General features: G+C 35.7%; 2 protein-coding genes across 2 annotated transcripts; both read right to left on the bottom strand.

Annotated features, from left to right (window-relative positions):
• Positions 1 to 1,427: 1,427 nt before the first annotated feature.
• On the bottom strand, positions 1,428 to 7,908 carry LOC106669182 (symplekin). Its single transcript, XM_014398490.2, has 19 exons — positions 7,739 to 7,908; positions 7,569 to 7,670; positions 7,318 to 7,511; positions 7,022 to 7,255; positions 5,604 to 5,759; positions 5,356 to 5,504; positions 5,144 to 5,298; positions 4,895 to 5,086; positions 4,667 to 4,837; positions 4,437 to 4,574; positions 4,232 to 4,373; positions 3,423 to 3,633; positions 2,906 to 3,334; positions 2,664 to 2,842; positions 2,442 to 2,602; positions 2,257 to 2,386; positions 1,832 to 2,196; positions 1,673 to 1,759; positions 1,428 to 1,602 (listed from the first exon to the last, which is right to left on the bottom strand). The coding sequence occupies exons 1-19, from the start codon at positions 7,742 to 7,744 to the stop codon at positions 1,501 to 1,503; spliced, it is 3,303 nt and encodes a 1,100-aa protein (XP_014253976.1). The 5' UTR covers positions 7,745 to 7,908; the 3' UTR covers positions 1,428 to 1,500.
• A 4,317-nt stretch (positions 7,909 to 12,225) lies between these two features.
• On the bottom strand, positions 12,226 to 17,046 carry LOC106669176 (mitochondrial import inner membrane translocase subunit TIM44). The gene is made up of 5 exons (XM_014398484.2): positions 16,577 to 17,046; positions 14,008 to 14,097; positions 13,786 to 13,949; positions 13,592 to 13,725; positions 12,226 to 13,528 (listed from the first exon to the last, which is right to left on the bottom strand). The coding sequence occupies exons 1-5, from the start codon at positions 16,577 to 16,579 to the stop codon at positions 12,621 to 12,623; spliced, it is 1,299 nt and encodes a 432-aa protein (XP_014253970.1). The 5' UTR covers positions 16,580 to 17,046; the 3' UTR covers positions 12,226 to 12,620.
• Between the last annotated feature and the right edge of the window lie 5,382 nt (positions 17,047 to 22,428).

Below are 22,428 nucleotides of genomic sequence, written 5' to 3'. Positions count from 1 at the left end.
GTCTGAGCTCGTCCCAAAAGTACTCAATGTGGTTCAAATCAGGAATTCGGGCTGGGTGTCTTAGTTTGAAATGTTGACATCTCAAAAGGCTCAAGGCATAGCACTTATGGCCACAGTTAGGGCTTGCGTTATCTTGCATAAACAAAAATTGTTCGCCAATAAACAGAGCACAAAATGACACCACATATTCCACAGGAATTTCTGCCACATAGATTTCTGCATTAAGTGGTGTCCTATTAAAACTGAGCAACTAGGTTTTTGCCTCAAAAGAAATTCCATTCCACACCATAACTGAAGCAGTTCTTCCGGCAATGTTGCATCGGCTGTAGAGCTCTAATAAAATTGAAGATGTCCATCTGGTGAAAAAGAGAAAACTGGGACTCATCTGAAAACATAACAGTCCTTCATTACTGTTTCCGACCAATATCGGTGTCTCTTGCAAACAAGCGGTCCCGAAGATGGTCTCTGGTAAGCATTGCTGGCCTTCTGGGATGTAAATTCACTTCTACAAGTCTCCTTCCTATTGTTTCAGCGCTCACAGACACATCCCGCAGTTTGAAATCTTTGAAAGTTTCGCACAGTTTCAGTAGTGAAAAAACAATGTCTCAGAGTGTGAAATCTGAAAAATCGGTCATCACCTGGTCCCTAGGCTCTTGGGCTCCGAGTGTATCTTGCAATCTCAGAGTACCATTGAACGCCTGACAACCGTCGTTTTAGGCAAATCTAAAATTCTTGCAGCTTAACACTTCTTCCATCCTCAACGAGTGCAATGGCACAGGCAATTTGATCACTAATTATGGTCATTTTTGTAATCGTTTTGTTTTCTACCACCAGCACGATACTGAATAAAGACGTTTCTAAAAGATTAAATGCCCTCATTGATGATTTACATTGTGGAAATTGTAAATAAAATATGAATTAATCAGTTTTGCCTCAAAATCAGCAACACAAAAACAAATACTTTCTGTCTAATTATAATTATTAAATCATTTTTAAAATAGTAAAACAAAAAATATGGCCAAAAACTTGTCAAATTATAAAAAGAAATCAAAATTTCATAGTGTGCCACTTTTTTGTGGAGCAGTGTATACAGAAGAAGATAGATGTATAAGGATGTTAAACTTTTTTTTAATACTTCAAGGAGAAAAATATTTATGAAATCATTAAATATATAGAAAATAAGTTATATGTTCATTGTACAACATAATGATAGTCCTTTGATTCTAAGACAACTTACAAAAATGTGTAAGTATTGACTTCAACAATTCACATATTTTACTCTCTGTTAATTAATTTGATTAAATTTAAAACCTATATATTTATTTTTTAAATATTTACACAATTATAAAATAAAAAAAATAATGACAATAAAGAAACAATGAAAATCCTGAAATGTAATCCAAATAAATGAAATTTGAATAGCTTCGCTGTTTATTTACAATTTCTCAAATAATCATTACTTTTTTATAAAGTTTTCTTTTAAAAGAAAAAAAATCATGCTCATTCGATCCCTGGAGGTGCAGGCACGTTGAACACCCTTCTTGGCACATCATCAACCGGTTCTTCTTTAATATCAATAGTCAAATCAGGAGGTGGTGACACCTGTATATAAAAAATTTAGTATAACATTCTTTTTTCCAAATAAAATAAAATCTGAAATTATTAAGTTTACAGGTTCTTCTTTAATGTGAAATTCCATTATTGCTGGTGGTGATGAGCCTAGTAGTATATCCATGATAGTTTGTGGTATATGGGCTCTCTAAAATTTTATAAAAGAAAATATTTCGTATTAATTGGATTAAATAAAGTATTTTTTGTTTAAATATTCCACCTGGTTTTCAGTGAATTCCATAATGTGTTCTAAAAGAGGTTTTTTGAGGTCAGGCGCCTCTTTGAACACATCTGCCAACTGCGGTGCAGGCAGTTGGAGAAGCACCTGGAAACTGTGGGGCTGTGCTCTCTGGCAACACTTTATAAACCCTTCCCAGACCTTCTTTTGCCTCCAGACCTGTTTTAGAATCAGCCTTTGCAGTATGTTCATTACGAATCCGATAAGACGAGGATAAAGCGACAAAGCCTGGATAACAGTCCTCATGAGGAGGGTCGGCAATGGCGTCACCTCCATTAAATGCTGCATAACAACAGCCAACACCTCCTGCGTATATGCTTGTTTATCAGCAAAGCAGAGGGAAGTCGCTGTAACAAAAAAATAATTAAATAAAATCCATACGCTATGAGATTTTCTCAAAATAGTACCTTTTATTATAGCTTTTAATTCACATTTTGTCGGGTCGATTTGATGTAAAGCTATTAAAAGTTCAGACGGAGTGATCGGTGAGGCATAATTGCCTCCTTCCGTTGACGTGCAAAGCAGTCTGTTAAAAACCTTTAAAATATTCATTAATAAAAATTATATTAAACGTCATAGAGAATGGACGTACTTCTTTGACGACAATAGGGTTCAATTTGATTAATTTTGGCAAAGCGGCAATCACTTCATTTTTGCTAAGCCCATTAAGTACGGGTATGAGGAATCTAACATCCGACACTCTCGTATGGTACAGTTCTCGTACCCTATTTACAAGTTCTGCGCTAGGTGGTGCTGAATAAAAAAAATATATAAATAATATTGATAATTTTTTTAAAAATCAGAATGATAGTACATTTATCAGTCAGTATGTGAATAAGACGGGTGACAAGAGTTTCAGATCCTTTTGGACATTCTTCAACAAGTTTGAGCAATTCGGGCGAATCCATCCCCATTGCTTTCACAGGATATTCGACTACTCGTAAAATAGTACGCTTGACATCGGCGACAGTTTGAATATACACCCTCGCCAGCCTGGAGAATTAAAGAATTTATTTTTAAAAAAAAAGTTCAAATCAATTTATAAAAACAACTTACTCATGAATGAGCCCTTGGTTTATTGGCAACAATGACAAATAAAGGTAAAGACAAGCTTTTATCGAATCGTCCGTCCAGTTGTCTTGTTTTTGCGCCCGGCCTTTGCTCATGCCGAACAGTGCCTCAGGCGGGTTAAGCTGCGTCAAAAACCCGAGATAGTGTATGGCATGTTGCTCGATGACATTTTGAACTTCGTCTCTTGTATAAAGGTCAACTATGTGGCCGATCGATGCCTCACGGATCTCGGGCGTCTGATGTGACGTGTTTTCAAGAAGTACTGTCAGGAACATTCTCTGCCTGGGCGGCCTCATTAATATTATTTGGTTTATTATATTAAGACCAAGGACCTCGACTGTGCTGAACTGCTTCAAAAGTTCTGCCACTTCTTCCGTTATCAAGGGCATTTCTAAGCATATCCTTGATAATATCCTAATTAGAAATAATAATAATAAAATTAGTATTGAATTCTTTTTTTTTTTTATAAAGTTTTAAAAATTAAAATATTGATAGCCCTTACATTTCTCTCTCTTTCATTTCTTTATTATTGATTACAGAATTGATTAAAATCGTTACTAAATTGTTATAGTGACTGTTATAACAGACATCATCTTCCATTTGGTTCGGCGCCCTTTTAGAAAACCCTTGCATGAAACTGTATTCCTCGTAAATCCAACTTAGAGCAAGATTTATCTGTCCTCTCAGGTCGGACAATATAAAATTCAATATCGCTAAAATAAAATGAACATTAAAATGTATTTGTAATTAATTAAGGTTTTTAGTTGAGATAAAAAAGTCAGTGTCACGAGCAGGATTCGAACCCACGATCTTCGGCTAGATACGCCGCTGGCTCTACCACTTGAGCTATCGTGATCTCGATCCACTCGAATACCACTCGTGACACTGACTTTTTTATCTCAACTAAAAACCTTAATTAACTGAAAGATATTAATTGGTCGAGTGGACCACAAAACTAGTGAATTTAATAAGTTTAAATGAAGTATACTTCACTAAAGCTCTCTGTGGCCATTTCATTTGTCGCCGAGAATCAAATTGATTACACGACATTTGAAAAATGGCAAAAAGGAGGGAAAATTCAAAAGGTGGGGTTGAGATGTGAAGTTAGTGTCCGAGTGGATCGAGGTCACGATAGCTCAAGTGGTAGAGCAGCGGCATATCTAGCCGAAGATCGTGGGTTCGAATCCCGCTAGTGACACTGACTTTTTTATCTCAACTAAAAACCTTAATTAATTGAAAGATATTAATTGGTCAAGCAGACCACGAAACTAGTGAATTGAATGTATTTGTAATGTAAAAAAGTGTCATTACTTTCCCTGATGTTCGTCCCGAAAGATGCTGCCATCGTAGCGATAATTTTAGACCGTATGTTGCTCACTCCGCCCGATATTGAACTTTCTTCCGATTGTAGTATCCTAAGGACTGAGTCTAACAGTATAATTTCCCTCATTTCCTAAAAAAAATTGTTTAAATATTAAACAATATTCTTTTTTAAGTAAATGTACTTGTATCATACTTCTGTCAAGGGTTTGACGCCTTCTAATTTTAAACCTTTTCCGGAAGAACCCTTCGCATCATCGTCTAATCCAGTTTCATCTATTACGCCACTATTAATACAAGTATCATCATCATCATCTTCATCAGGTACTGTCCTCTGGTTGAATAAAATCACATTTTACTATTATAATAAAGACTTTGAAGACGTTTACAAATAAAAATATGCATGTTACTGAAAAAAAACTGTACCACAATTGTTTTCTGAGTTTTGGCGATCGACGCACCTGGCCCAAGCCCAGCATTGTTCAGTTGAGTCGCTAAAAGCCTCGCAACGTGCTTTATCTGACCTTGCGTTCCTGCTGCCGCAATAGGCGTATAAGTGGCGCTAAAAAGTGGTGGCATCGTCTCGGGAAGCCTGCTCTGGAAGACCATAACACATAATTTATTTTCTCCGCAAAAAAACACAAATAAAATTACCATTCCTAAAACAACTAGGTTTGCTGCTAATTCAGGAGTGAGTCTTTCAATAATAAACGACTCTGTAATGTCCACTGCTGACTCCGTGACAGCAGGCTCTACTTCCAACCTCTGTTTCTTCGCTATTGCGTCTGTCAACTGTTTCTTTGTCCGTTTTTTCAACTCCTCTATTTTCGGATAGGCTTTCATCACCTAGAATTTTCATCGTATCAATTGAACTGTAAAAATGCATTCAAATTTAATATTAACCTCGTGAGTCGTTGCACCCAAGTCAGTGAGAAGCGTTGTAATATTTGTATGAAATTCAACGGAAGAAGGGTGACGCAGAAGATTCAACAATTGCATCTTTAAATGCTTCCGAACTGAATTTACTTGTGACGTTGACAAAGTAGGAGGTAAATTCACTTTAAAAAAAAAAATTAATTAATACAAGTTTTAAAAAAATATAAAATTAAACTAACTGTGAAGTGCTTCTAAAGCATTAACAACTTTGCCCATAAAAATTGGTCTTAATTTTGCAATTGTCGTTAACGATCCCATGCAAGCGATCAAATTTGCACTGCTTATATGTTGCGATCCATGAAACTTTATCATCAAGTCAAAAAACATCCTGGAAAAGAAAAACATTATTTTTACTATATTTATAGCATAGTAGAATTTAGAATCAGTACAAGATTTAGAATATAGAACTCATTGTAAAAAAAATTACATGGCTTCTTCTTCGAGTTTTCTCCTCCTTGCTATTTTCAAAGTCATTGGAATGTCTTCTAAGGAAAACTCGTTGGTCCTTTTCAGGCTTTCGGCTTCTGGATACGTCTGAAGGAGAACGAGCATCTCTAGGAACTTGACGATCTGGGTCCTTAATCTTAAAACACAACAAACATAACACAGTTCAACATTGTATGTTATATGTTCTACTCAGAGGCAGTAGAAGAAAAAAAATACTATTTATGTAATTACAAATATTATACAAAAGATTTTTTATATTAAGTTAAGAGACATATGAACGTGCATTTTTTTGCTGTTCCTAAGCTATACAATTTTTACACTCTATCTGTTCATCCTCACTACAAGTGAACACCTACTCTACCATCTGCATTCTTACATGTTATTTGGAAATTATAACTTAGGAGTTCTAGTGTGTTTTGTCATATCCGATTACTAGCGATTAATTTTTATTTATCAAATTCTCAAATTTAAACAAAAATGGTACAAAAGTCAGATATTGTAAAATGTTTGCAGATATTAACTAAACAGATACAAAAATTTAAATAAAAATATTCAGACAGCACATCAAAAATGATTTGACATTTTTCCCTCATCTTTTTTTTTTTAATTATTATTTTATTGATCAAATTTGGTTGTCAAGTATGAGAGCCTGGTGATCTTACATTTTTTATGGAACTTCTGGTCCTCAATTAACTTTTTTATCCGACCCTTTCACACAAGGTGAAAATGCACGCGGGCAACTCGTGTACACACATACATATATTGTGGCCTAACATAAGTCTGGCAGGCCTCGAGGTACTTGCTATTCCGCTGAGGACTCGCCATCATTCAAGTGGGGAATACCCAATGCAAAACGCAATGGGGCCCGAAGCCACCTGATGCAAATCCAATATCCAATTTTCCATAAGATTGCATTACTCCCTTGCACATCTGCCTGATGCTACCCCATTCTACGCGATGCGACCAAGTTCACCATGGACCAGATTTTCATTGGGTATAGTCGAGGACAAAAGAACCGAACACTTATACAGGGTGTCCCAGTACCTTCTGACGAAACTCAGGGAATCGATTCTACTCTTCGTTTGGAGCAAAAAATGCTCAGGAGAAAATTTTCAGAAAGTTCTCTATTTTGAAGATATTCGTCAATTTAGGTTTTTTCAACTTTTCTCTACCTTACCACATAAAAACGCTTACAACTTCCAAAATGTTGAGACTACAACATGTTCCAACTGATATTGCCTAGCATTTTATGTCATTCAGATTATTGCAAATAGAAGAATCTTACAGCAAATTTAGCGTTCTTTCAAATGGTGTAATTGGATTTGTTGTAGTCTCAACATTTTGGAAATTGAGTAAAATATGTAAAACTCCTTGCTAAGGGCATGAAAGCTAACTAACCCATCATTATCACTGTCGACCATGTCAATAATAAAAGCTTTCATGTTTATCAGCACATTCCAGGTGTTGAGCATGCTCTCGGTCACTGTTTGAGCTTTCGAAAGCCACATCAACGCCAGCCTATACAGTTGAGTGACGCATTGAACAACCCTTTTTTGCACTTGCGGTGTCTTGTCCTGAAGGAGGTTCGACAAGCTGATTATAACCGAGGGGAGCAACTCGCAATCTTTCTTCCTGCAAAGGGCAAAAACGTTTTATAAACACGGTGTCGATTTGTTTTCCTTTTAACCGCATACACGATCTCTTCGATGAAACTTATCACAAATTTTCTGACGTCGGGACTCCTGTCGTTCTGGAACGCCAAGACGTCGTTTATATGTTCGTGCAGTAGGCTTGGGAATTTCAAAACCGTGTCTTGCACTTTTGACAGATGTTCCAGCTTCGTCTCTGCCTCGACGCAAAGAGAAGCTTCGTTCAGCTTGACCACGATCTGTAAAGAATCTTTTAGAATTCTAGGCTTTTTTAAATATAAAAACAGATCACCTACCGCCTTCTCGGCCTTTTTCACCTCGTCACCTTCCTCCATGAAAAACTGGGCTGCCGAGCTTCGCCTCGAATCGCCCATGTCTGATGAGAAAAACTCGACTTCCTGTACTTTTCAAAATACTAATGTTACGAGCTTTGATATTGTTTCGATAAAGGGATAAAAACTTTTACATCCATCCCTAGCCTCGGTGAGATAAAATACTGAATTTCAGAACATGTTATCCATAGAGTACATGAAATTACTTTAAGAATGGTTCAAACTATGAGGATATGGTTCGCTTTTCACCAACAGACTCAACACTGAGTAGAGCCTATTAAAAGTAACCTGCATCGTGCGAAAGGTTACAAGTAACAGCACAACCTTCAAAAATCCCTCTATTCTCCATAAATAATATAAAACAATATTAATATTATTATGGGACCATCAAAAAAATGAAATAAATAAATAAAAATATGTTTAAAAAACCCCAACATAGCCATTAAATATTATTTCAGGAAGCGTAAAATACAATTCAATTAATTAAGGTTTTTAGTTGAGATGAAAGATATTAATTGGTCAAGCGGACCAGGAAAACTAGTGAATTTAATAAGTTAAAATGAAGTATATCTTCACTAAAGCTCTCCGTGGCCATTTCATTTGTCGCCGAAAATCAAATAGATTACACATTTGAAAAATGGCAAAAAGGAGGGAAAATTCAAAAAGTGGTGTTGAGATGGGAAGTAGTGTCCGAGTGGATCGAAGCCACGATAGCTCAAGTGGTAGATCAGCGGCCTGCGGCGTATCTAGGCGAAGATCGTGGGTTCGAATCCTGCTCTGACACTGACTTTCTTATCTCAACTAAATTAAAAATACTAATTGGTCAAGCGGATCACGAAAACTAGTGAATTAAAATACAATATGTGCTTTTGCCCTAGCATTCAACATTTCAACTACAATATATTGTACGGAAGTAATTCAATTTACAAAAAAATGTTTCAATGTAGAAATATAAAATGTTTATAAGTTTAAATATAAAAAATATATCAATATAAAACCAAAAATAAGAAACAAAGAAAAAAATTACTAAACAATATTGAAAATAACAAAATAGCTTTAGATTCTCCTCGGACCCTCTTGTCATATTCCTTTTAGAAAGATATGCTGAGCTGGAGCGCCTGGGAAAAACGGTAGTAGTCTGGGTACCCGGACACGTCAGGCTGGAGGGCAACAAACGTGCAGACGAGGCAGCGAAAGCTGGGAAGTCTCGCCCTCCAGACCAAGCTACCGCAATCTGGCCCAGTGACGCTATGCGAGTATGCGAGCAGTAAAGAATGCTGTGAGAAAGTGTTGGCAGCGTCAGTGGGCCGGGTCGTCCAAGAAGCTCCTGCGAGTTAAGGGCACGACTGAACGATGGCCCCATGAGAATCTGAAACAAAATGAAAGGATCGTCCTAACTCGGTTGAGGATTGGCCATACTCATCTGACACACAGACATCTGCTTCTGGGTCAAAACCCGCGCAGGTGTCCTCCTTGTAGAGAAAGGTTGCTCAGTATCCCGGTATCCCATCTTGTCGAAGAGTGCAGTGCCTTGGCCCCCTACAGGGAGCGAGTAGGCATGAACCCCGACATAACAACGGTACTCGGGCGAGCAAGTCAGATGTTGGATCCCCTATTCCGCTTTTTAAGAGAAACGGGGGTGTTTCCTCACTTGTAGTGTATAAAACGTGAATATCTGTGTAAATAAGTGTATCTGTGTTGTGTCTTATTGTGTCATGTATTTATTTGTAAGTAAATGACTTTATTGTTGGAAGCCCCCGGGGGAAAAAAAATGTTTCATATATATATACCTAAAAAGATCACATTTATCATTGTTCTCGTAAATTTCCAAATTCATTATTCCAAATGTCATCGTAAAATAGTATAACATATTTTAAAAATATTATATAAATAATATTTTTTTTAAAACATAAAAATATGTTGATAAGTAAGTAAAAATAATAATATTTTGTGCATAATTAGTTTAATTATATTCAGTAAAAAATTTAATTGAAAGTAATATAAAATTAAATATGGAAATATATACATATTCATAACATACACATACAGAAGTGCAAGGTTAAATAATTTGTATACACACTTGACTGCAGAATGAAGAAGAAAAAGAAAATAATTAAAAATAGTAAAATTTGGAAACGCATCATTCCTTCAATAGGAGTATTTTTACTATAGTTAGTACAACGATAGGAAATATGAAAAAGACTATTATGCCCGGCCAAATGACTCGGTACAGAAAAGTTAATTTGACTAAGTAAAAAAAGGACTCAATATAGTAGTTGATTATTCTGAAAAGTGTAAATCAGGGCAAAGTCCACATGCCGCTAGAGGAAGTAAATTAATGTACTGTTCAAATTGTCTATGGTTAGTAATAGTTACTCGTATTTTATAGGCAAGAATTCTGAGAAATGTAAATAGTACCGATTGAAGTTAATATATTTTGCAGTTATACCCCCTAGGTTTCCATACAGGAGAACAGTGATCAAGCACTGATCTTACAAGCGATGAAATGAAGAATGATCAAGGCATTTGGGTTGAGATCAGAAGTGTAACGGGATAAGAAACCCAGCATTTTTAAACTATAGGATTTAATATTGTAATTTGTGGTCAAAAATAACACCAAGTTCTTTAGAAGTAGTTTTAAAAGAATGAGCAATATTATGAATAAATTAAATTCTGATATAACTAGTTTTAGTCCAGTAAAAGATCATAGAATAGGATTTATCAATATTACATTAGTTAAGTTAGTACAATTACATTAATTAAGGTTTTTAGTTTTAATAAAAAAGTGAGTGTCACGAGCGGGATTCGAACCCACGACTTTCGGCTAGATACGCCGCTGCTCTACCACTTGAGCTATCGGGACTTTAATCCACTTGGACACTAACCTCCCAACTCATCCCCACCTTTTGAATTTTCCCTCCTTTTTGCCATTTTTCAAATGTCGTGTAATCAATTTGTTTCTCGGCGACAAATGAAATGGCCATGGAGAGTTTTAGTGAAGACATACTTTATTTAACTTATTAAATTCTCTAGTTTTTGAAAGGAGGGAAAATTCAAAAGGTGGGGTTGAGATGGGAAGTTAGTGTCCAAGTGGATCGAAGTCACGATAGCTCAAGTGGTAGAGTAGCGGCGTATCTAGCCGAAAGTCGTGGGTTGACACTGATTTTTTATCTAAACTAAAAACCCTAATTAATTGGTCAAGCAGACCACGAAAACTAGAGAATTAAGAAACATGTGGTTCTTTAAAGACTAATAAAGAGCATTCAAATCAGCTTGAAGAAGTAAATGGTCATCTTTAGAGGTAATGGAGATGAAAGTTTTTAAGTCATCAAGAAAGACAAAAGGAGTTAAATATTTCAGAATAGAAGGAAGGTCATTGATGAAAATATTAAATACTATCTTTTAACCGAGACTTCATCTAAGCAGGGCTCAGTTTTAATGTACCTTTCTAATGTGATGCAGTGCTCGTATGTTTTTTCTAATATAGCATGGTAAAATCCTTTCTTAGCAGCTATCCGTGTCATTATAGAAATACAGTCGAAATTTTATATCCAGCAGTTTTGTCTGTCAGTCAGTCAAGATCTGTTTTATAGAAGAGTGGAGAAGGATGAAACCCTTGGGGAATGCCAGTAGAAACCTCTGTTATTTGAGATTGGTAGCCGCCTAGTATTTGTTCACAAGGTTTGTTAGAAAACAAGAGAAATCCAGGATAAAAACAAAAATAAAATTATAACCAAATCCAAAATATTCAGGCTAAAACTAATTTTTAAAAATTGTTTAAAACTTTATTTGTTTAAAAAATCCAATTTACAGATGTCTATTATTATTGCAATTTAGTTGGATTATTTAACCAACCAAATAAACAGGTTAATTTTTGTTATCAGCCTTTCAGCCACTGCCAGAATCCTAAAGGACAATAGGGTCTTGTGGCTCTTATTTGTTGCTACCATTGTTTATAACTAAAAAAGGTAGGTCTGTCAACTTTAAAATGTGGGACTATTGATAGATGGCCAACATTGACTTATGACTAGAAGAGCCAGAGACAACAAAGCATATTTTCTGTAATATAACTAGGAAAAGGTTATAGTACCTAATACCTAGCGAAGCCAATCTTGAGCAACTCTTACAATTCATGTCGAGATGTAACTCAACTGATGATGAGCATTTAATGCTTGAAATCTGGATTGTAAACATCAAATCTGTGAGTAGAACCAGTATTTACAAAAAAGTGAATCTAACTACTCACCTCAACTTCATTTCTATCTTGAACAATGTAAACCTAGATACCCTTGAGAAGAATTCTGTACTTTATTAAAGAAATTTAAATCTTCCAGAAAAACGATTAGAAAAGTTTTGATACAATAGGCAGAACTTTTAAGTGAAAATCCCTAAAACTCGAATTAGGAAAAACTACAGAAGATATTTTTAATTGGTTAAATTCTGGCAAAAGCATACAATTAACAAGGAACAACTATTAATGAGGGATATGAAAACAATTTAGTAAGGGTAAAAAAAAATCCACATCGAATCAATGCAAGAAAAAATGTACAAAAATAAAAATTTCCCCTTTCATTCTTTTATCACATAGCAAGTTGAAAAGTAAAGATAAAAACTATGGCGATAAGCGGTTATAAAATATATTTATGCGAGTGAAGTGTTATTGTTTAATATCTACAACGGCAAAACTTTCATATATGTACACTTTTTATATTTGTCTTTTAGAAATGAATTAAAAATAAGTAATTGCCTGAGATGATGGCCAATACACATGAATTTTCTATGGGTACGACTGGTTCTCTTGCCATGTAATCACCATATGTTAAGGTTTCTAACAGTTTTACTATAAAAAAATAAACAAATTGATAAGAAATATGCCTCAAAAAAACAAAAACAAGAGACTATCATTTAAATATTATATACATTAAATTTTTAATATTTACAAAAAAAACGTACTTTTGTACAGATCAGTAGGTAATCTAATAGAAAAACAAAACTATGAGACCGTTTATGATTTAATCACAACAGCTGTTCATTACTGCTTGCAGATAAGTCTAAAAGCCTCCAAGCGGCCCGAGGATTGAGTTCTGACGGATCCCTACACAAGACCCAAACATAATTTACTCTGAGCACTTTATTCGGGTCACCTTCCACGACGTTGCCTTTCTGATCTTGTAAACAGAGGATCTGCTGGGATGTGAAGTTAATAACAAGAACGGGCCCTTGGTCCATCACCTTTCCCATTACGAGATCGACGTTATCTATATCTAAAATCTTAGAGCAAAATCTGTATTTGAGGGATTGAGCTTGTTTGATAGGCGTAGAGAGAACATTGTACGGCCCTTCATGGCACCAGTCTTTCAAAATTTCCAAGTTGCCTTGTATCATTGCTTCCAGTATGTTTGGAATAATGTCTTTCTCGCAGTCCCTGAGAAACTGGACTTTATCGAAATTTGGGTCCAACTTGCAAATTTCCGTCAGCGTTTCTGAAAGTTCTGTTTTTTGGAATAAACCACCCATTATATCAGAGACCTTTTCGGTTAGGACTCTGGATGCTCTGATGACGGGATTATCACTCTCGTCATACTTGATTTTCCAATCAAGGACTTTATTAATGTAAGGATTGTTCTCTTTGAACTGCTGCCAACTTTGGTAGAACTTGGAGTCTTTGTGAACTTCTATTCCCAGGCTCTCTGTGTCGGGTTTCATCACCTTTGGATCTACGACTGTCTCGACTCTTCTTCTCAACTTCATAGGTGATTGGTAGACATGAGCCTGCATGCCCCCTTGGTCTAATTCCTTCTTCACTGCTGCGGCAGTTTCACTTATCTTCTGAAAAGCACCCGTCTTTCCGATTTGCTGTCCCCTTTCTGACAGGGACTCAGCCGCTCCCCTTGCAGTCTTACCAATCTCCGCTCCTATCTGACCTAAAAATAAAAAATAAATAAACCCCGTTTATTCCTTTGAATTTCGTATTTTCAAATAATTACCGGCTTTTTTCGCTATTTCAGATTTTCCAGCTTCTTCCAAAACATCAGAGACTTTGCCTTTTAAAGTGTCAAGCTTTTCTTTAAGTACTTCACTACTTTTTGATGCTTCAGATTCAACTGCATGAAACTTCATCCTAATTATTTAGGAAAAATAAATTAATCGACGTAATTTTTTTTATTAAAGATTTTTTTACCTTGCTTTTTGCAAAGCATCAGACTGTTCCAATTTTTGTGCCTCTTCCCTGAACTTCTTCAGGCTCTCCTTCATCTCCTTGTTCTTCGCCATTTCCTGTTTGACATCCTCGATGAGTTTCGAGAAGAATCCCGGCCTCCTCCCATCGCTGGTGTTCCTACAACACTTGAAGTACAACAAAGTTATTTATAAATCGGCATTAATTAGTATGATAAGCGCATACCACAGTGTGCCCGACAACGGTCTGACGGATGTATCTCGTCCTTTGGTACGCTCTGGGGTTCAAGCCTCTCCAGCAGGCCAATCTTCTGTACTGTAAGCAAAAGAAAAAACTATTAACGTGTTCTCTCTATCAATGCAATGATATAAAAGGTACAATAATTGGTTTTAAAAAAAATAATAATAATGAAGTAACACCCAAGCAAAAAATTTTCTTCATTCTACATTATAAACTGTGGTTGTTTCATGCCTCTTGTGAGGCAAGTCAAAAATTAGGAATATAGTAAAAGTTTAATTATGCTCATTAAAAAAAGCTATAGTCATCCCACAGTATTAGAAGAATATGACAGGATTGCATCAAAATTAGCCATACAGACAGTAGAACTGACCAAGTGTTATCCTTTTCATATTCAATGGATAAATCCAATTTTCTCTCTTCTTCTACTTCTCCATTGCCTTGTAATGCACAAAACGAAAAGTAGTTTCATTGTACTATACATGATCAAGTGAGTCACGTTATCAACTGAATAACTAGACAGTCATTGTAGTCATTCCGGTCATGTCCGCTGTATACGTGGCTTGTTCGGGTTGGGCGGATTTTTCGATGTGGAAACTTCTGTCGCATTCCGTCTACTGTGGCACCCAAGGAGCCGTTGGCAGGGCTAGGAGGTTGATTATACCTGAAGTTGGCCAGATATTTATAAATAACAGGGGAGCACAGCACAATAGATCTATTTAGGTTGAGGTGCAGTAGGCCTTGTGGCTGCCTCTTTTATCCCGATCCCTATCCTAGGGGGTGGAAAGTATCTGGAGGGCTCTTTGTACTACTGGCAACTCCGCTGTCAAAAAAGTAGTAGACATAAGTTTTGAATGTTTCCAAATTTATTTTCCTTGAACCACAAAAGAAAAGGGTTAGTGATAAGGAGAAACGCTCAATGATTAGGTAATGGGTGGAGAACTTTTTGTTTAAATGTAAGGAGTACAATGGGCTGATCACCAATTCCACCAGTTTATCGTCTAATCCATCTAATGGGATGTGTTCTCCACCAGTGCCATGCGGTGGTAAACAGATATGGTAGTGAAAAATACCACCAGTGCCTCTAAACAAGTAAACAATTGTGACTCATTCAATCGAGGCCTTTTCTATCTCCTAAATCAGTTCTCGCTTAGATATCATGTCGACCGGTGTAGCTAATATTACGAGTGAACGCGGCAAACCGCTGATTGTGTACATCTTCAGCATGGTTAAAAACAGTTGGATCAGAAAATCATACTGTAAGGTGCAAAACTTGTCTCACCAACACGAAGAATGCTCTGATAGGGAAATCTCCCAACAGCAACATAGTGTACGTTGTAAAAGGAAAGCAACTGAAGACCTATGCCAGCTCCTCAGTACGGTATTGACAAGTGTTCTGAGCGAAGTAGATCCAAACAGTACCCTTCTTCCGTACGACTAGAAATGTGCCAAAAGAAATTTGTACAACACATGGAGAAAACTTTTTACTACCTTTCAATTAATTAAGGTTGTTAGTTGAGATAAAAAAGTCAGTGTCACGAGCGGGATTCGAACCCACGATCTTCGGCTAGATATGCCGCTGCTCTACCACTTGAGCTATCGTGACCTCGATCCACTCGGACACTAACTTCACAACTTAGTGAAAGTACACTTCATTTAACCGCACCTTTTGAATTTTCATTTGTTGCCGAGAATCAAATTACATCAAATTAAACATTTGAAAAATGGCAAAAAGGAGGGAAATTCAAAAGGTGCGGTTGAGATAGGAAGTTAGTGTCCGAGTGGATCGAAGCCACGATAGCTCAAGTGGTAGAGCAGGGGCGTATCTAGCTGAAGGTCATGGGTTCGAATCCCGCTCGTGACACTGACTTTTTTATCTCAACTAAAAACCTTAATTAATTGAAAGATATTAATTGGTCAACTAGTGAATACTTCTTACTACTTTGCCTTCTAACCAGTGTGAAACATATGAGCTCGTACGAAGTAAACACTCCTTGCATCATCCTAATATCCATATGTTTGCTGCGGGGCTGTTGGATATCCAAAGAATAATGTACATCCAATTAACATTAGTGGAAATACTGCAAAGTTCTCAAATTCTACAGCAAGGAAGAGGCAAGTATTTTTTTACAAGAACAAGTTTTGATGTTCAAAACTAGTCACATCATCCCTCTTGATTGTCACACGAGTTTCTTGGCACTACCGCCCTACAAAATGATACTACCTAGTGAATTTTCTTTTCGTCAAGTGTTTATAAAAACACAATATGTACCTATATGTATTTTGTAATGAATTGAAAAGCAGTGGAATTTCCATCCAACCTTCATCTACATGCTAGGTGACCGGTGAAATTTACAAAACCCCCTACTAACCAGTGGAATTTACAATCACCCTTACAATGGTAGTCTGGTGATAATTCTGAACTTTTAAAATTAATTTTTGACTATTTTCGTTAATCTCTTTGTAAAAAATACGTTCCTATTTTATATTTGTAATATTATTAATAACATGCTGAATATTAGTGGTAGGTGTAAAAGTGAACGAAAAGGTTCCTCACCATGCTTCCAGTTGTGGAGATGCACAGTCAAAAAGAGTATAAATTAAAAAGCGCAATTCCTAGATTTACAGAATTTCTTTCTTTTGGCCTCTCGAACCAGTCGATTTTGTTCGTACTATCATTTTTTCAAGTCCGGTTGAAGTTGAGAAAACCCCGGCATGGGACCGTGCTCGAGACGAAATGACATGCCATGGTGATTGTGATAAAATTCTCTACCCAGATCTCCGTACAACATGTGGTGGAAGGGAAACGTTCCAAGAGGGTTTTTTTTCTCTCTCACTGCTCCGCCACCGGCAAGACTTTGAAATATGCATCAATTTGAAAATAACATTTTGGACCGCTCTCCTCCGTTTTTGTTTCTTTTCGGGCGGGTCGCTCTTTGAATTTTTGGATTTTGAAAAGCTAAAACGATTGATTTTCAATTTTGGCTTCAATTAGATCATTTGTTTTTTTGTTATATGTTCGTCTAATATGGGCGTGAAAAGCATTTGATGACGTCATTCATCCACAAATTGGTGAACAGGATTATCTCTATCAAGATATAATCCCTATTTCTATAATAATACTAGTTTTCATGATCCGGCGTTGCCCAGAAGGATAATATGAAATAGAAACTGAACATTATTAAAGATAAATAGCCCAACATGACACCACACACAAGTCTATCAAAGAACACGTTCATAACAATGGTTCGACACTGTTGTATCAACGGATATTATTTGGCATAGCCATGGGTAGCAACCTAGGCCCAATACTTGCAGACATAATTATGACACATCTATTAAACACAGTCATACCACAACTTCCTTTCACATTTCCCTTCCTCACTAAATACGTAGATGATATATTGACAGCAGTTCCCACAGATCAAATTCAAACTACATTAGATACATTTAATAGCTTTCACCCACGCCTACAATTACACATGAAATCGAAAACAACAAAAAATACCATTTTCAGATACACTCGTAATAAAACTACCAGATGGCACATTAATCACAGATTGGTATCAAAAACCAAGAAACACAGATCGCTACCTCAACTTTACATCTCACCATCCTCTTCATACAATAATAAATACGGCCAAAGGGTTACTTCACAGAATTATTACCCTACGCCATGAATCATTTCACCACAAGAACATAAAGATATACAAACAGATCCTCCATAACAATCACTACCCTAAACACGTAATCAACAGAATAATCAATAACTACAACACAACACTAACATCATCCACTAGTACTAATAATACTACAACAAATCTATCAAATATAAACAAACCAACATACATTTTCATGCCATTCATTCACGGCCTATCACATAAATTAAACACATTTCTCTCGTCCGATAACTTTAAAATAGCTTTCAAAAATTATAAAACAATTCAAACACTTTTTTCCAAAATCCCACACCAATAACAAATAAATCTGACGTAATCTACAAAATAAATTGTTTAAACTATCCAGCAACTTACATCGGTCTTATCCCAATATCTCGATAAGAGAGTAAAGCAGCATATCTATGATTGCAAAAAAAAAAAAAAAAAAAAAAAAAACAAGGAAAATCCTATAGCACTCGCTACCCACCATTTTGAACACAAACAAATTTCGACTTCAACAATACAAAAATATTACACAGAGAACAAAACAAACATAAACGTAACTTTTTAGAAATGATTTACATCAACCGAGATAAACACAGCATCAATTACAGAACAGACACATGTAAACTCAGTCGCAGCTACGCCAATATCATTCATTAATTAAATTCAATATCGATAACATACATGTATCATCACATTACACAAAACGTATAATATAACATATAAAACATTCATCACATTCCACACATCAAACATTTTTACATAGTCTAATTTTTCAACAATTTAGCTTTCCTGTTCCTATTTATCCCCGTCTATATAATCCTGAAAGGATAATCTGGCCGAACTGTTACCAGCGTATTTTCCCTTCGTCGGCTCTTTTCACCTCAAAGACTCCTTATACAAAAAATGTCTTTCTATACCGACTTCCTTCCCCACCCCTTCAAAATCCAACATATATAAACATAAAACAGCAATATCTCACTGGCACTCTCAACAGGACACGCAAGAATGGCACACTTACGCAGAAACCAAACACTTTGATCGAATATAAAAATGTATTTTTTTGCATTGTATAGATTCACTTTCTTCCACATTCTACATATATTTGTTAAATGTAAACAATGTTTGTAAATCCCAGGCCTTGAAGATGATCTCAATAAAGATCGAAACGTTGGCACGATAAAGAAAATGTTTTTCTGAAACCTACATCACACCAGACCGCATCTCACGATTTCTGAATAATTATGGACTAAAGGTCACTAATCACCACACATAATAGAAAATGTTATAACACATTATTTTGATTATACAAATTGCTATAGCTAGATAGGAACATATCTATCAATTAAATGACAACTAAATGTTTGATATCCCTGGATGTATTTAGTCAAGAAATAAAATGAAAATGTACTGTATCCAATGATATGAGTTACAAAAAAGTTATAAAAATAAATAAAAGCACACTATGGCTATGGTTGACACCCATCTGCCGGAAAAACGGGCAAAAAGTTTTTTATTATTATTTTTATTATTTTTTAATATCACATGAAACTTATTATTACTAAACTTATTTACATATTCTAACATTTTGTGCAGGGAATCTCATTAGTAACTGTAGGAAAGAAAAAGACAGACCAGTTAAATATAATTTTAAGTGAAATAAAAACATCTTTAATAGTTAAAATATGGAATCAATTCTTTCCTGTAATTCCAGGCTTCTTTAACAAAGTTTAATAAGTTGAAACACTGAAAATTATTTAATGAGACGATTGTTTATTCTTTTGTTAATGAGGACAGACGTAATTGTATCAAACTGAATTCTGCTAGAATCGGACATTCTGTTAAGAAATGGAAGGTGTCTTCTCTGCAAAGGGAACACAAGTTGAGGTAGTTATTTCTTGTTGGATTATAGTTGAGAGGAAGCAACTTACATCTAATTTTTAAAACCAGCAAGCAAACAGGACAGAGGAAATTCTGGCACTCTCAGACATATTTAATAAGTTTCCATCAAGCACAAGTTCCTTATACAATAGGAATCTGGATGACTTATGGGCCTGTGCTAGACATTTATCAATGTGAACGGTCTTGATACATTGTGTGAGTTTTATAAGCAAAACTGGCCAATCTTCGACATTATCTCGTGTAAATTCAATGTTTGGGTTAAATGCTGCATCATATCCCTCCAGGCGGAAAACCATGATGTTTTGTGGTTAATAATTTCTACTGCTGTTATTTTAGGTACCCGGTGATTGCAAATATTTAGGACCCTGTGCAGATAGGAAATATGAAGCGTTAAAAAGATGAGGTCTATCGAGGATTCCAGATAAATCATGTAGCAAGGGGTGTACGGCGGTAGACGATAAACTTTTCGAACAAAACAATGTTGAAGGGCGTGCATTATATCATACCGTCTGTAGCCCCACGCCTGACCAGCATGAGATACTACAGAGCGACACACAGTTAAAAATAGTTTGAATTTATTGTTGAAAGGTATGACATTGTGTGATATGAGTTCTGCCATATAGAATTCACAGCAAATTTAGATGTTTGGATTTTTCTTTTGAAATTAAGGTTAAGGGGGGGGGAGTGAAAATTATGCCAAGATATTTATATTTATTTATTATTTCGATGAGCTCCGCTTTGAAATTCCATTCATGGTCAGCACGTATGCCACCTCTTCTGAAAACAATCATTTTGGACTTGCTGAGATTTACTGAAAGATTCCAGTTGTCACAGTATGCCCCCATTACATCATCGTCGGTGTATAATAGAATCTTTATTATGGTCTTTCCACAGTGAATTTCATATTCCAATAATTAGGGAGATCATCCAGGAAGAGTGCAAACAATAATAGACTCAGGCTACAAGCCTGTCGAACACCCAAACCCGCCCTAAAAAAAATCTGAAATTCCTTCCCTGCCTCTGTCTGCCGATTTGAATTTTCTATCAATATATAATCCCTATTTCTATAATAATACTTATACATTATGCAGGGTGGGTGACCAAGACCTGAGGGGTTAAATGCCTGGATAGACTCGTACCCCATAAATATCTATAATAATACTAGTTTTATGACCCAGCGTTGCCCAGGGGATAATAGAAAGTGTTATAAAACATTATTTTGATTATACTAATTGCTATTGCTAGATAGGAACATATGTATAAATTAAATGACAACTAAATATTTGATATCACTGGATGTATTTAGACATTATATTACATATTTATATATTATATTAATAGGAACAAATTAATTGGTATTAAGAGATGGTTGGGCGCTACCGATTATCTCGTGAGTTGTACTGTTTTGTTAATTTACCTTGCCTTATTACCTTATTTTGTTATTTTCTATTTTCCTTTTGTAACTATTTTTCTTGCTGATACGCGAACCTTACCTCGCCTACGCGCTGACTGGTCGTGAGCACTAATCTTATCTTTTATGACTTAAACTAAAGTGAGTCCTTTTCTCTTTCTCATTTCTTTGACTTATGCCTGGCGCCCAAGTTTGTTAAAATTAATTTAGTTAGCTTTTTAAATTTATTCTTTATCCGGTTCAGGTTTTATATATATGTATATGTATATATATAATATACACGGTAGCCCCAATCGATTCCGGATGGATTTCCCCAGAAAATAAAACATTAAATATGGTTTCTGCGGAAGGACATTTCAACGCGTGCATTCCTTTACAGCTATTGCTCGATTTCGCAGAGGATTTTCAAAAGATAATTATCAATTTAAAACAAGAGTTGATACTCATACGATCTAGACAGGACGACAATTGCTACATCTCTACCTCGGATCCAGTGGAAACGGCCAAAATCGAATTGTCAAATCTTTGCTGGAAAATTCCCTATGTCTATCTAAACGAATATCAAAGGCTGGTTATGTTGAAACAGTTGAAAAAAGAAAAGGCAATATCGGTTCCGTTTAGGACCTGGGCATTGCACGATTATCCTCTACTACCGACGGCCCAGAGACAGTTGAGGACAGTCAAAACGTCGACTCAAATGGAAAAACCTCGATTTGTCATTTTGGCTTTTCAGACGAAAAGGAAAAATTTCGTGAACGCGGATTCGAGCAAATTTGACCATTGCTGTTTGACAAATGTAAAACTCTTCCTAAATTCCAAGTCGTATCCGTACGACGATTTAAACGTAAATTTCACAAATAATCAATACGGTATACTTTATTATATGTATTCAAATTTTCAAAAGAATTTCTACTCGGAACCTAATCCCTATCCGTTGCTTTCGTTGTCCCAATTCAAAGACAAAGGGGGCGTGGCCTAACTTAATTAATGTTAATTAATGATCATTTAGAGATCGTAAGATGCGCTCTGCACGATAAAGAAAATGTTTTTTTACTTACTGTGAGTAGGAACTACCTTTTTTTTAAAAAAAGGATTGAACATCGCACTCACTCTATCATTCATCATTTCTATTAAGAAAATGTTTTTCTAAACCTACATCACACCAGACCGCATCTCACTATCTCTAACTAATCATTAGATTTTATTGTTGTAATATTATTTAAGAAGTAGGATGACATTCTATCCACATCAAATGAACGAATACTCAGACCTCATTTAGTTATAAAAGATAAAGATAACTAGATAGTTATATTTAAGATAACTTGAAGATCAAGAGCCCTTTAAGTCATCAATTAATTATTCTAAATTGAATTATTCAAACTGCACATGTAAAAGTTTACAAATCAATTAAATTGTAAGAGAAGTCAAAATTGC

The sequence above is a fragment of the Cimex lectularius genome, unplaced genomic scaffold (genome assembly GCF_000648675.2).
Source record: "Cimex lectularius strain Harlan isolate CLEC.00 unplaced genomic scaffold, Clec_2.1 scaffold93, whole genome shotgun sequence".
Lineage (NCBI taxonomy): Eukaryota > Metazoa > Arthropoda > Insecta > Hemiptera > Cimicidae > Cimex > Cimex lectularius.
Note: the sequence above shows the minus strand (reverse complement) of the source record. Positions and strands in the feature narration are given on the sequence as shown.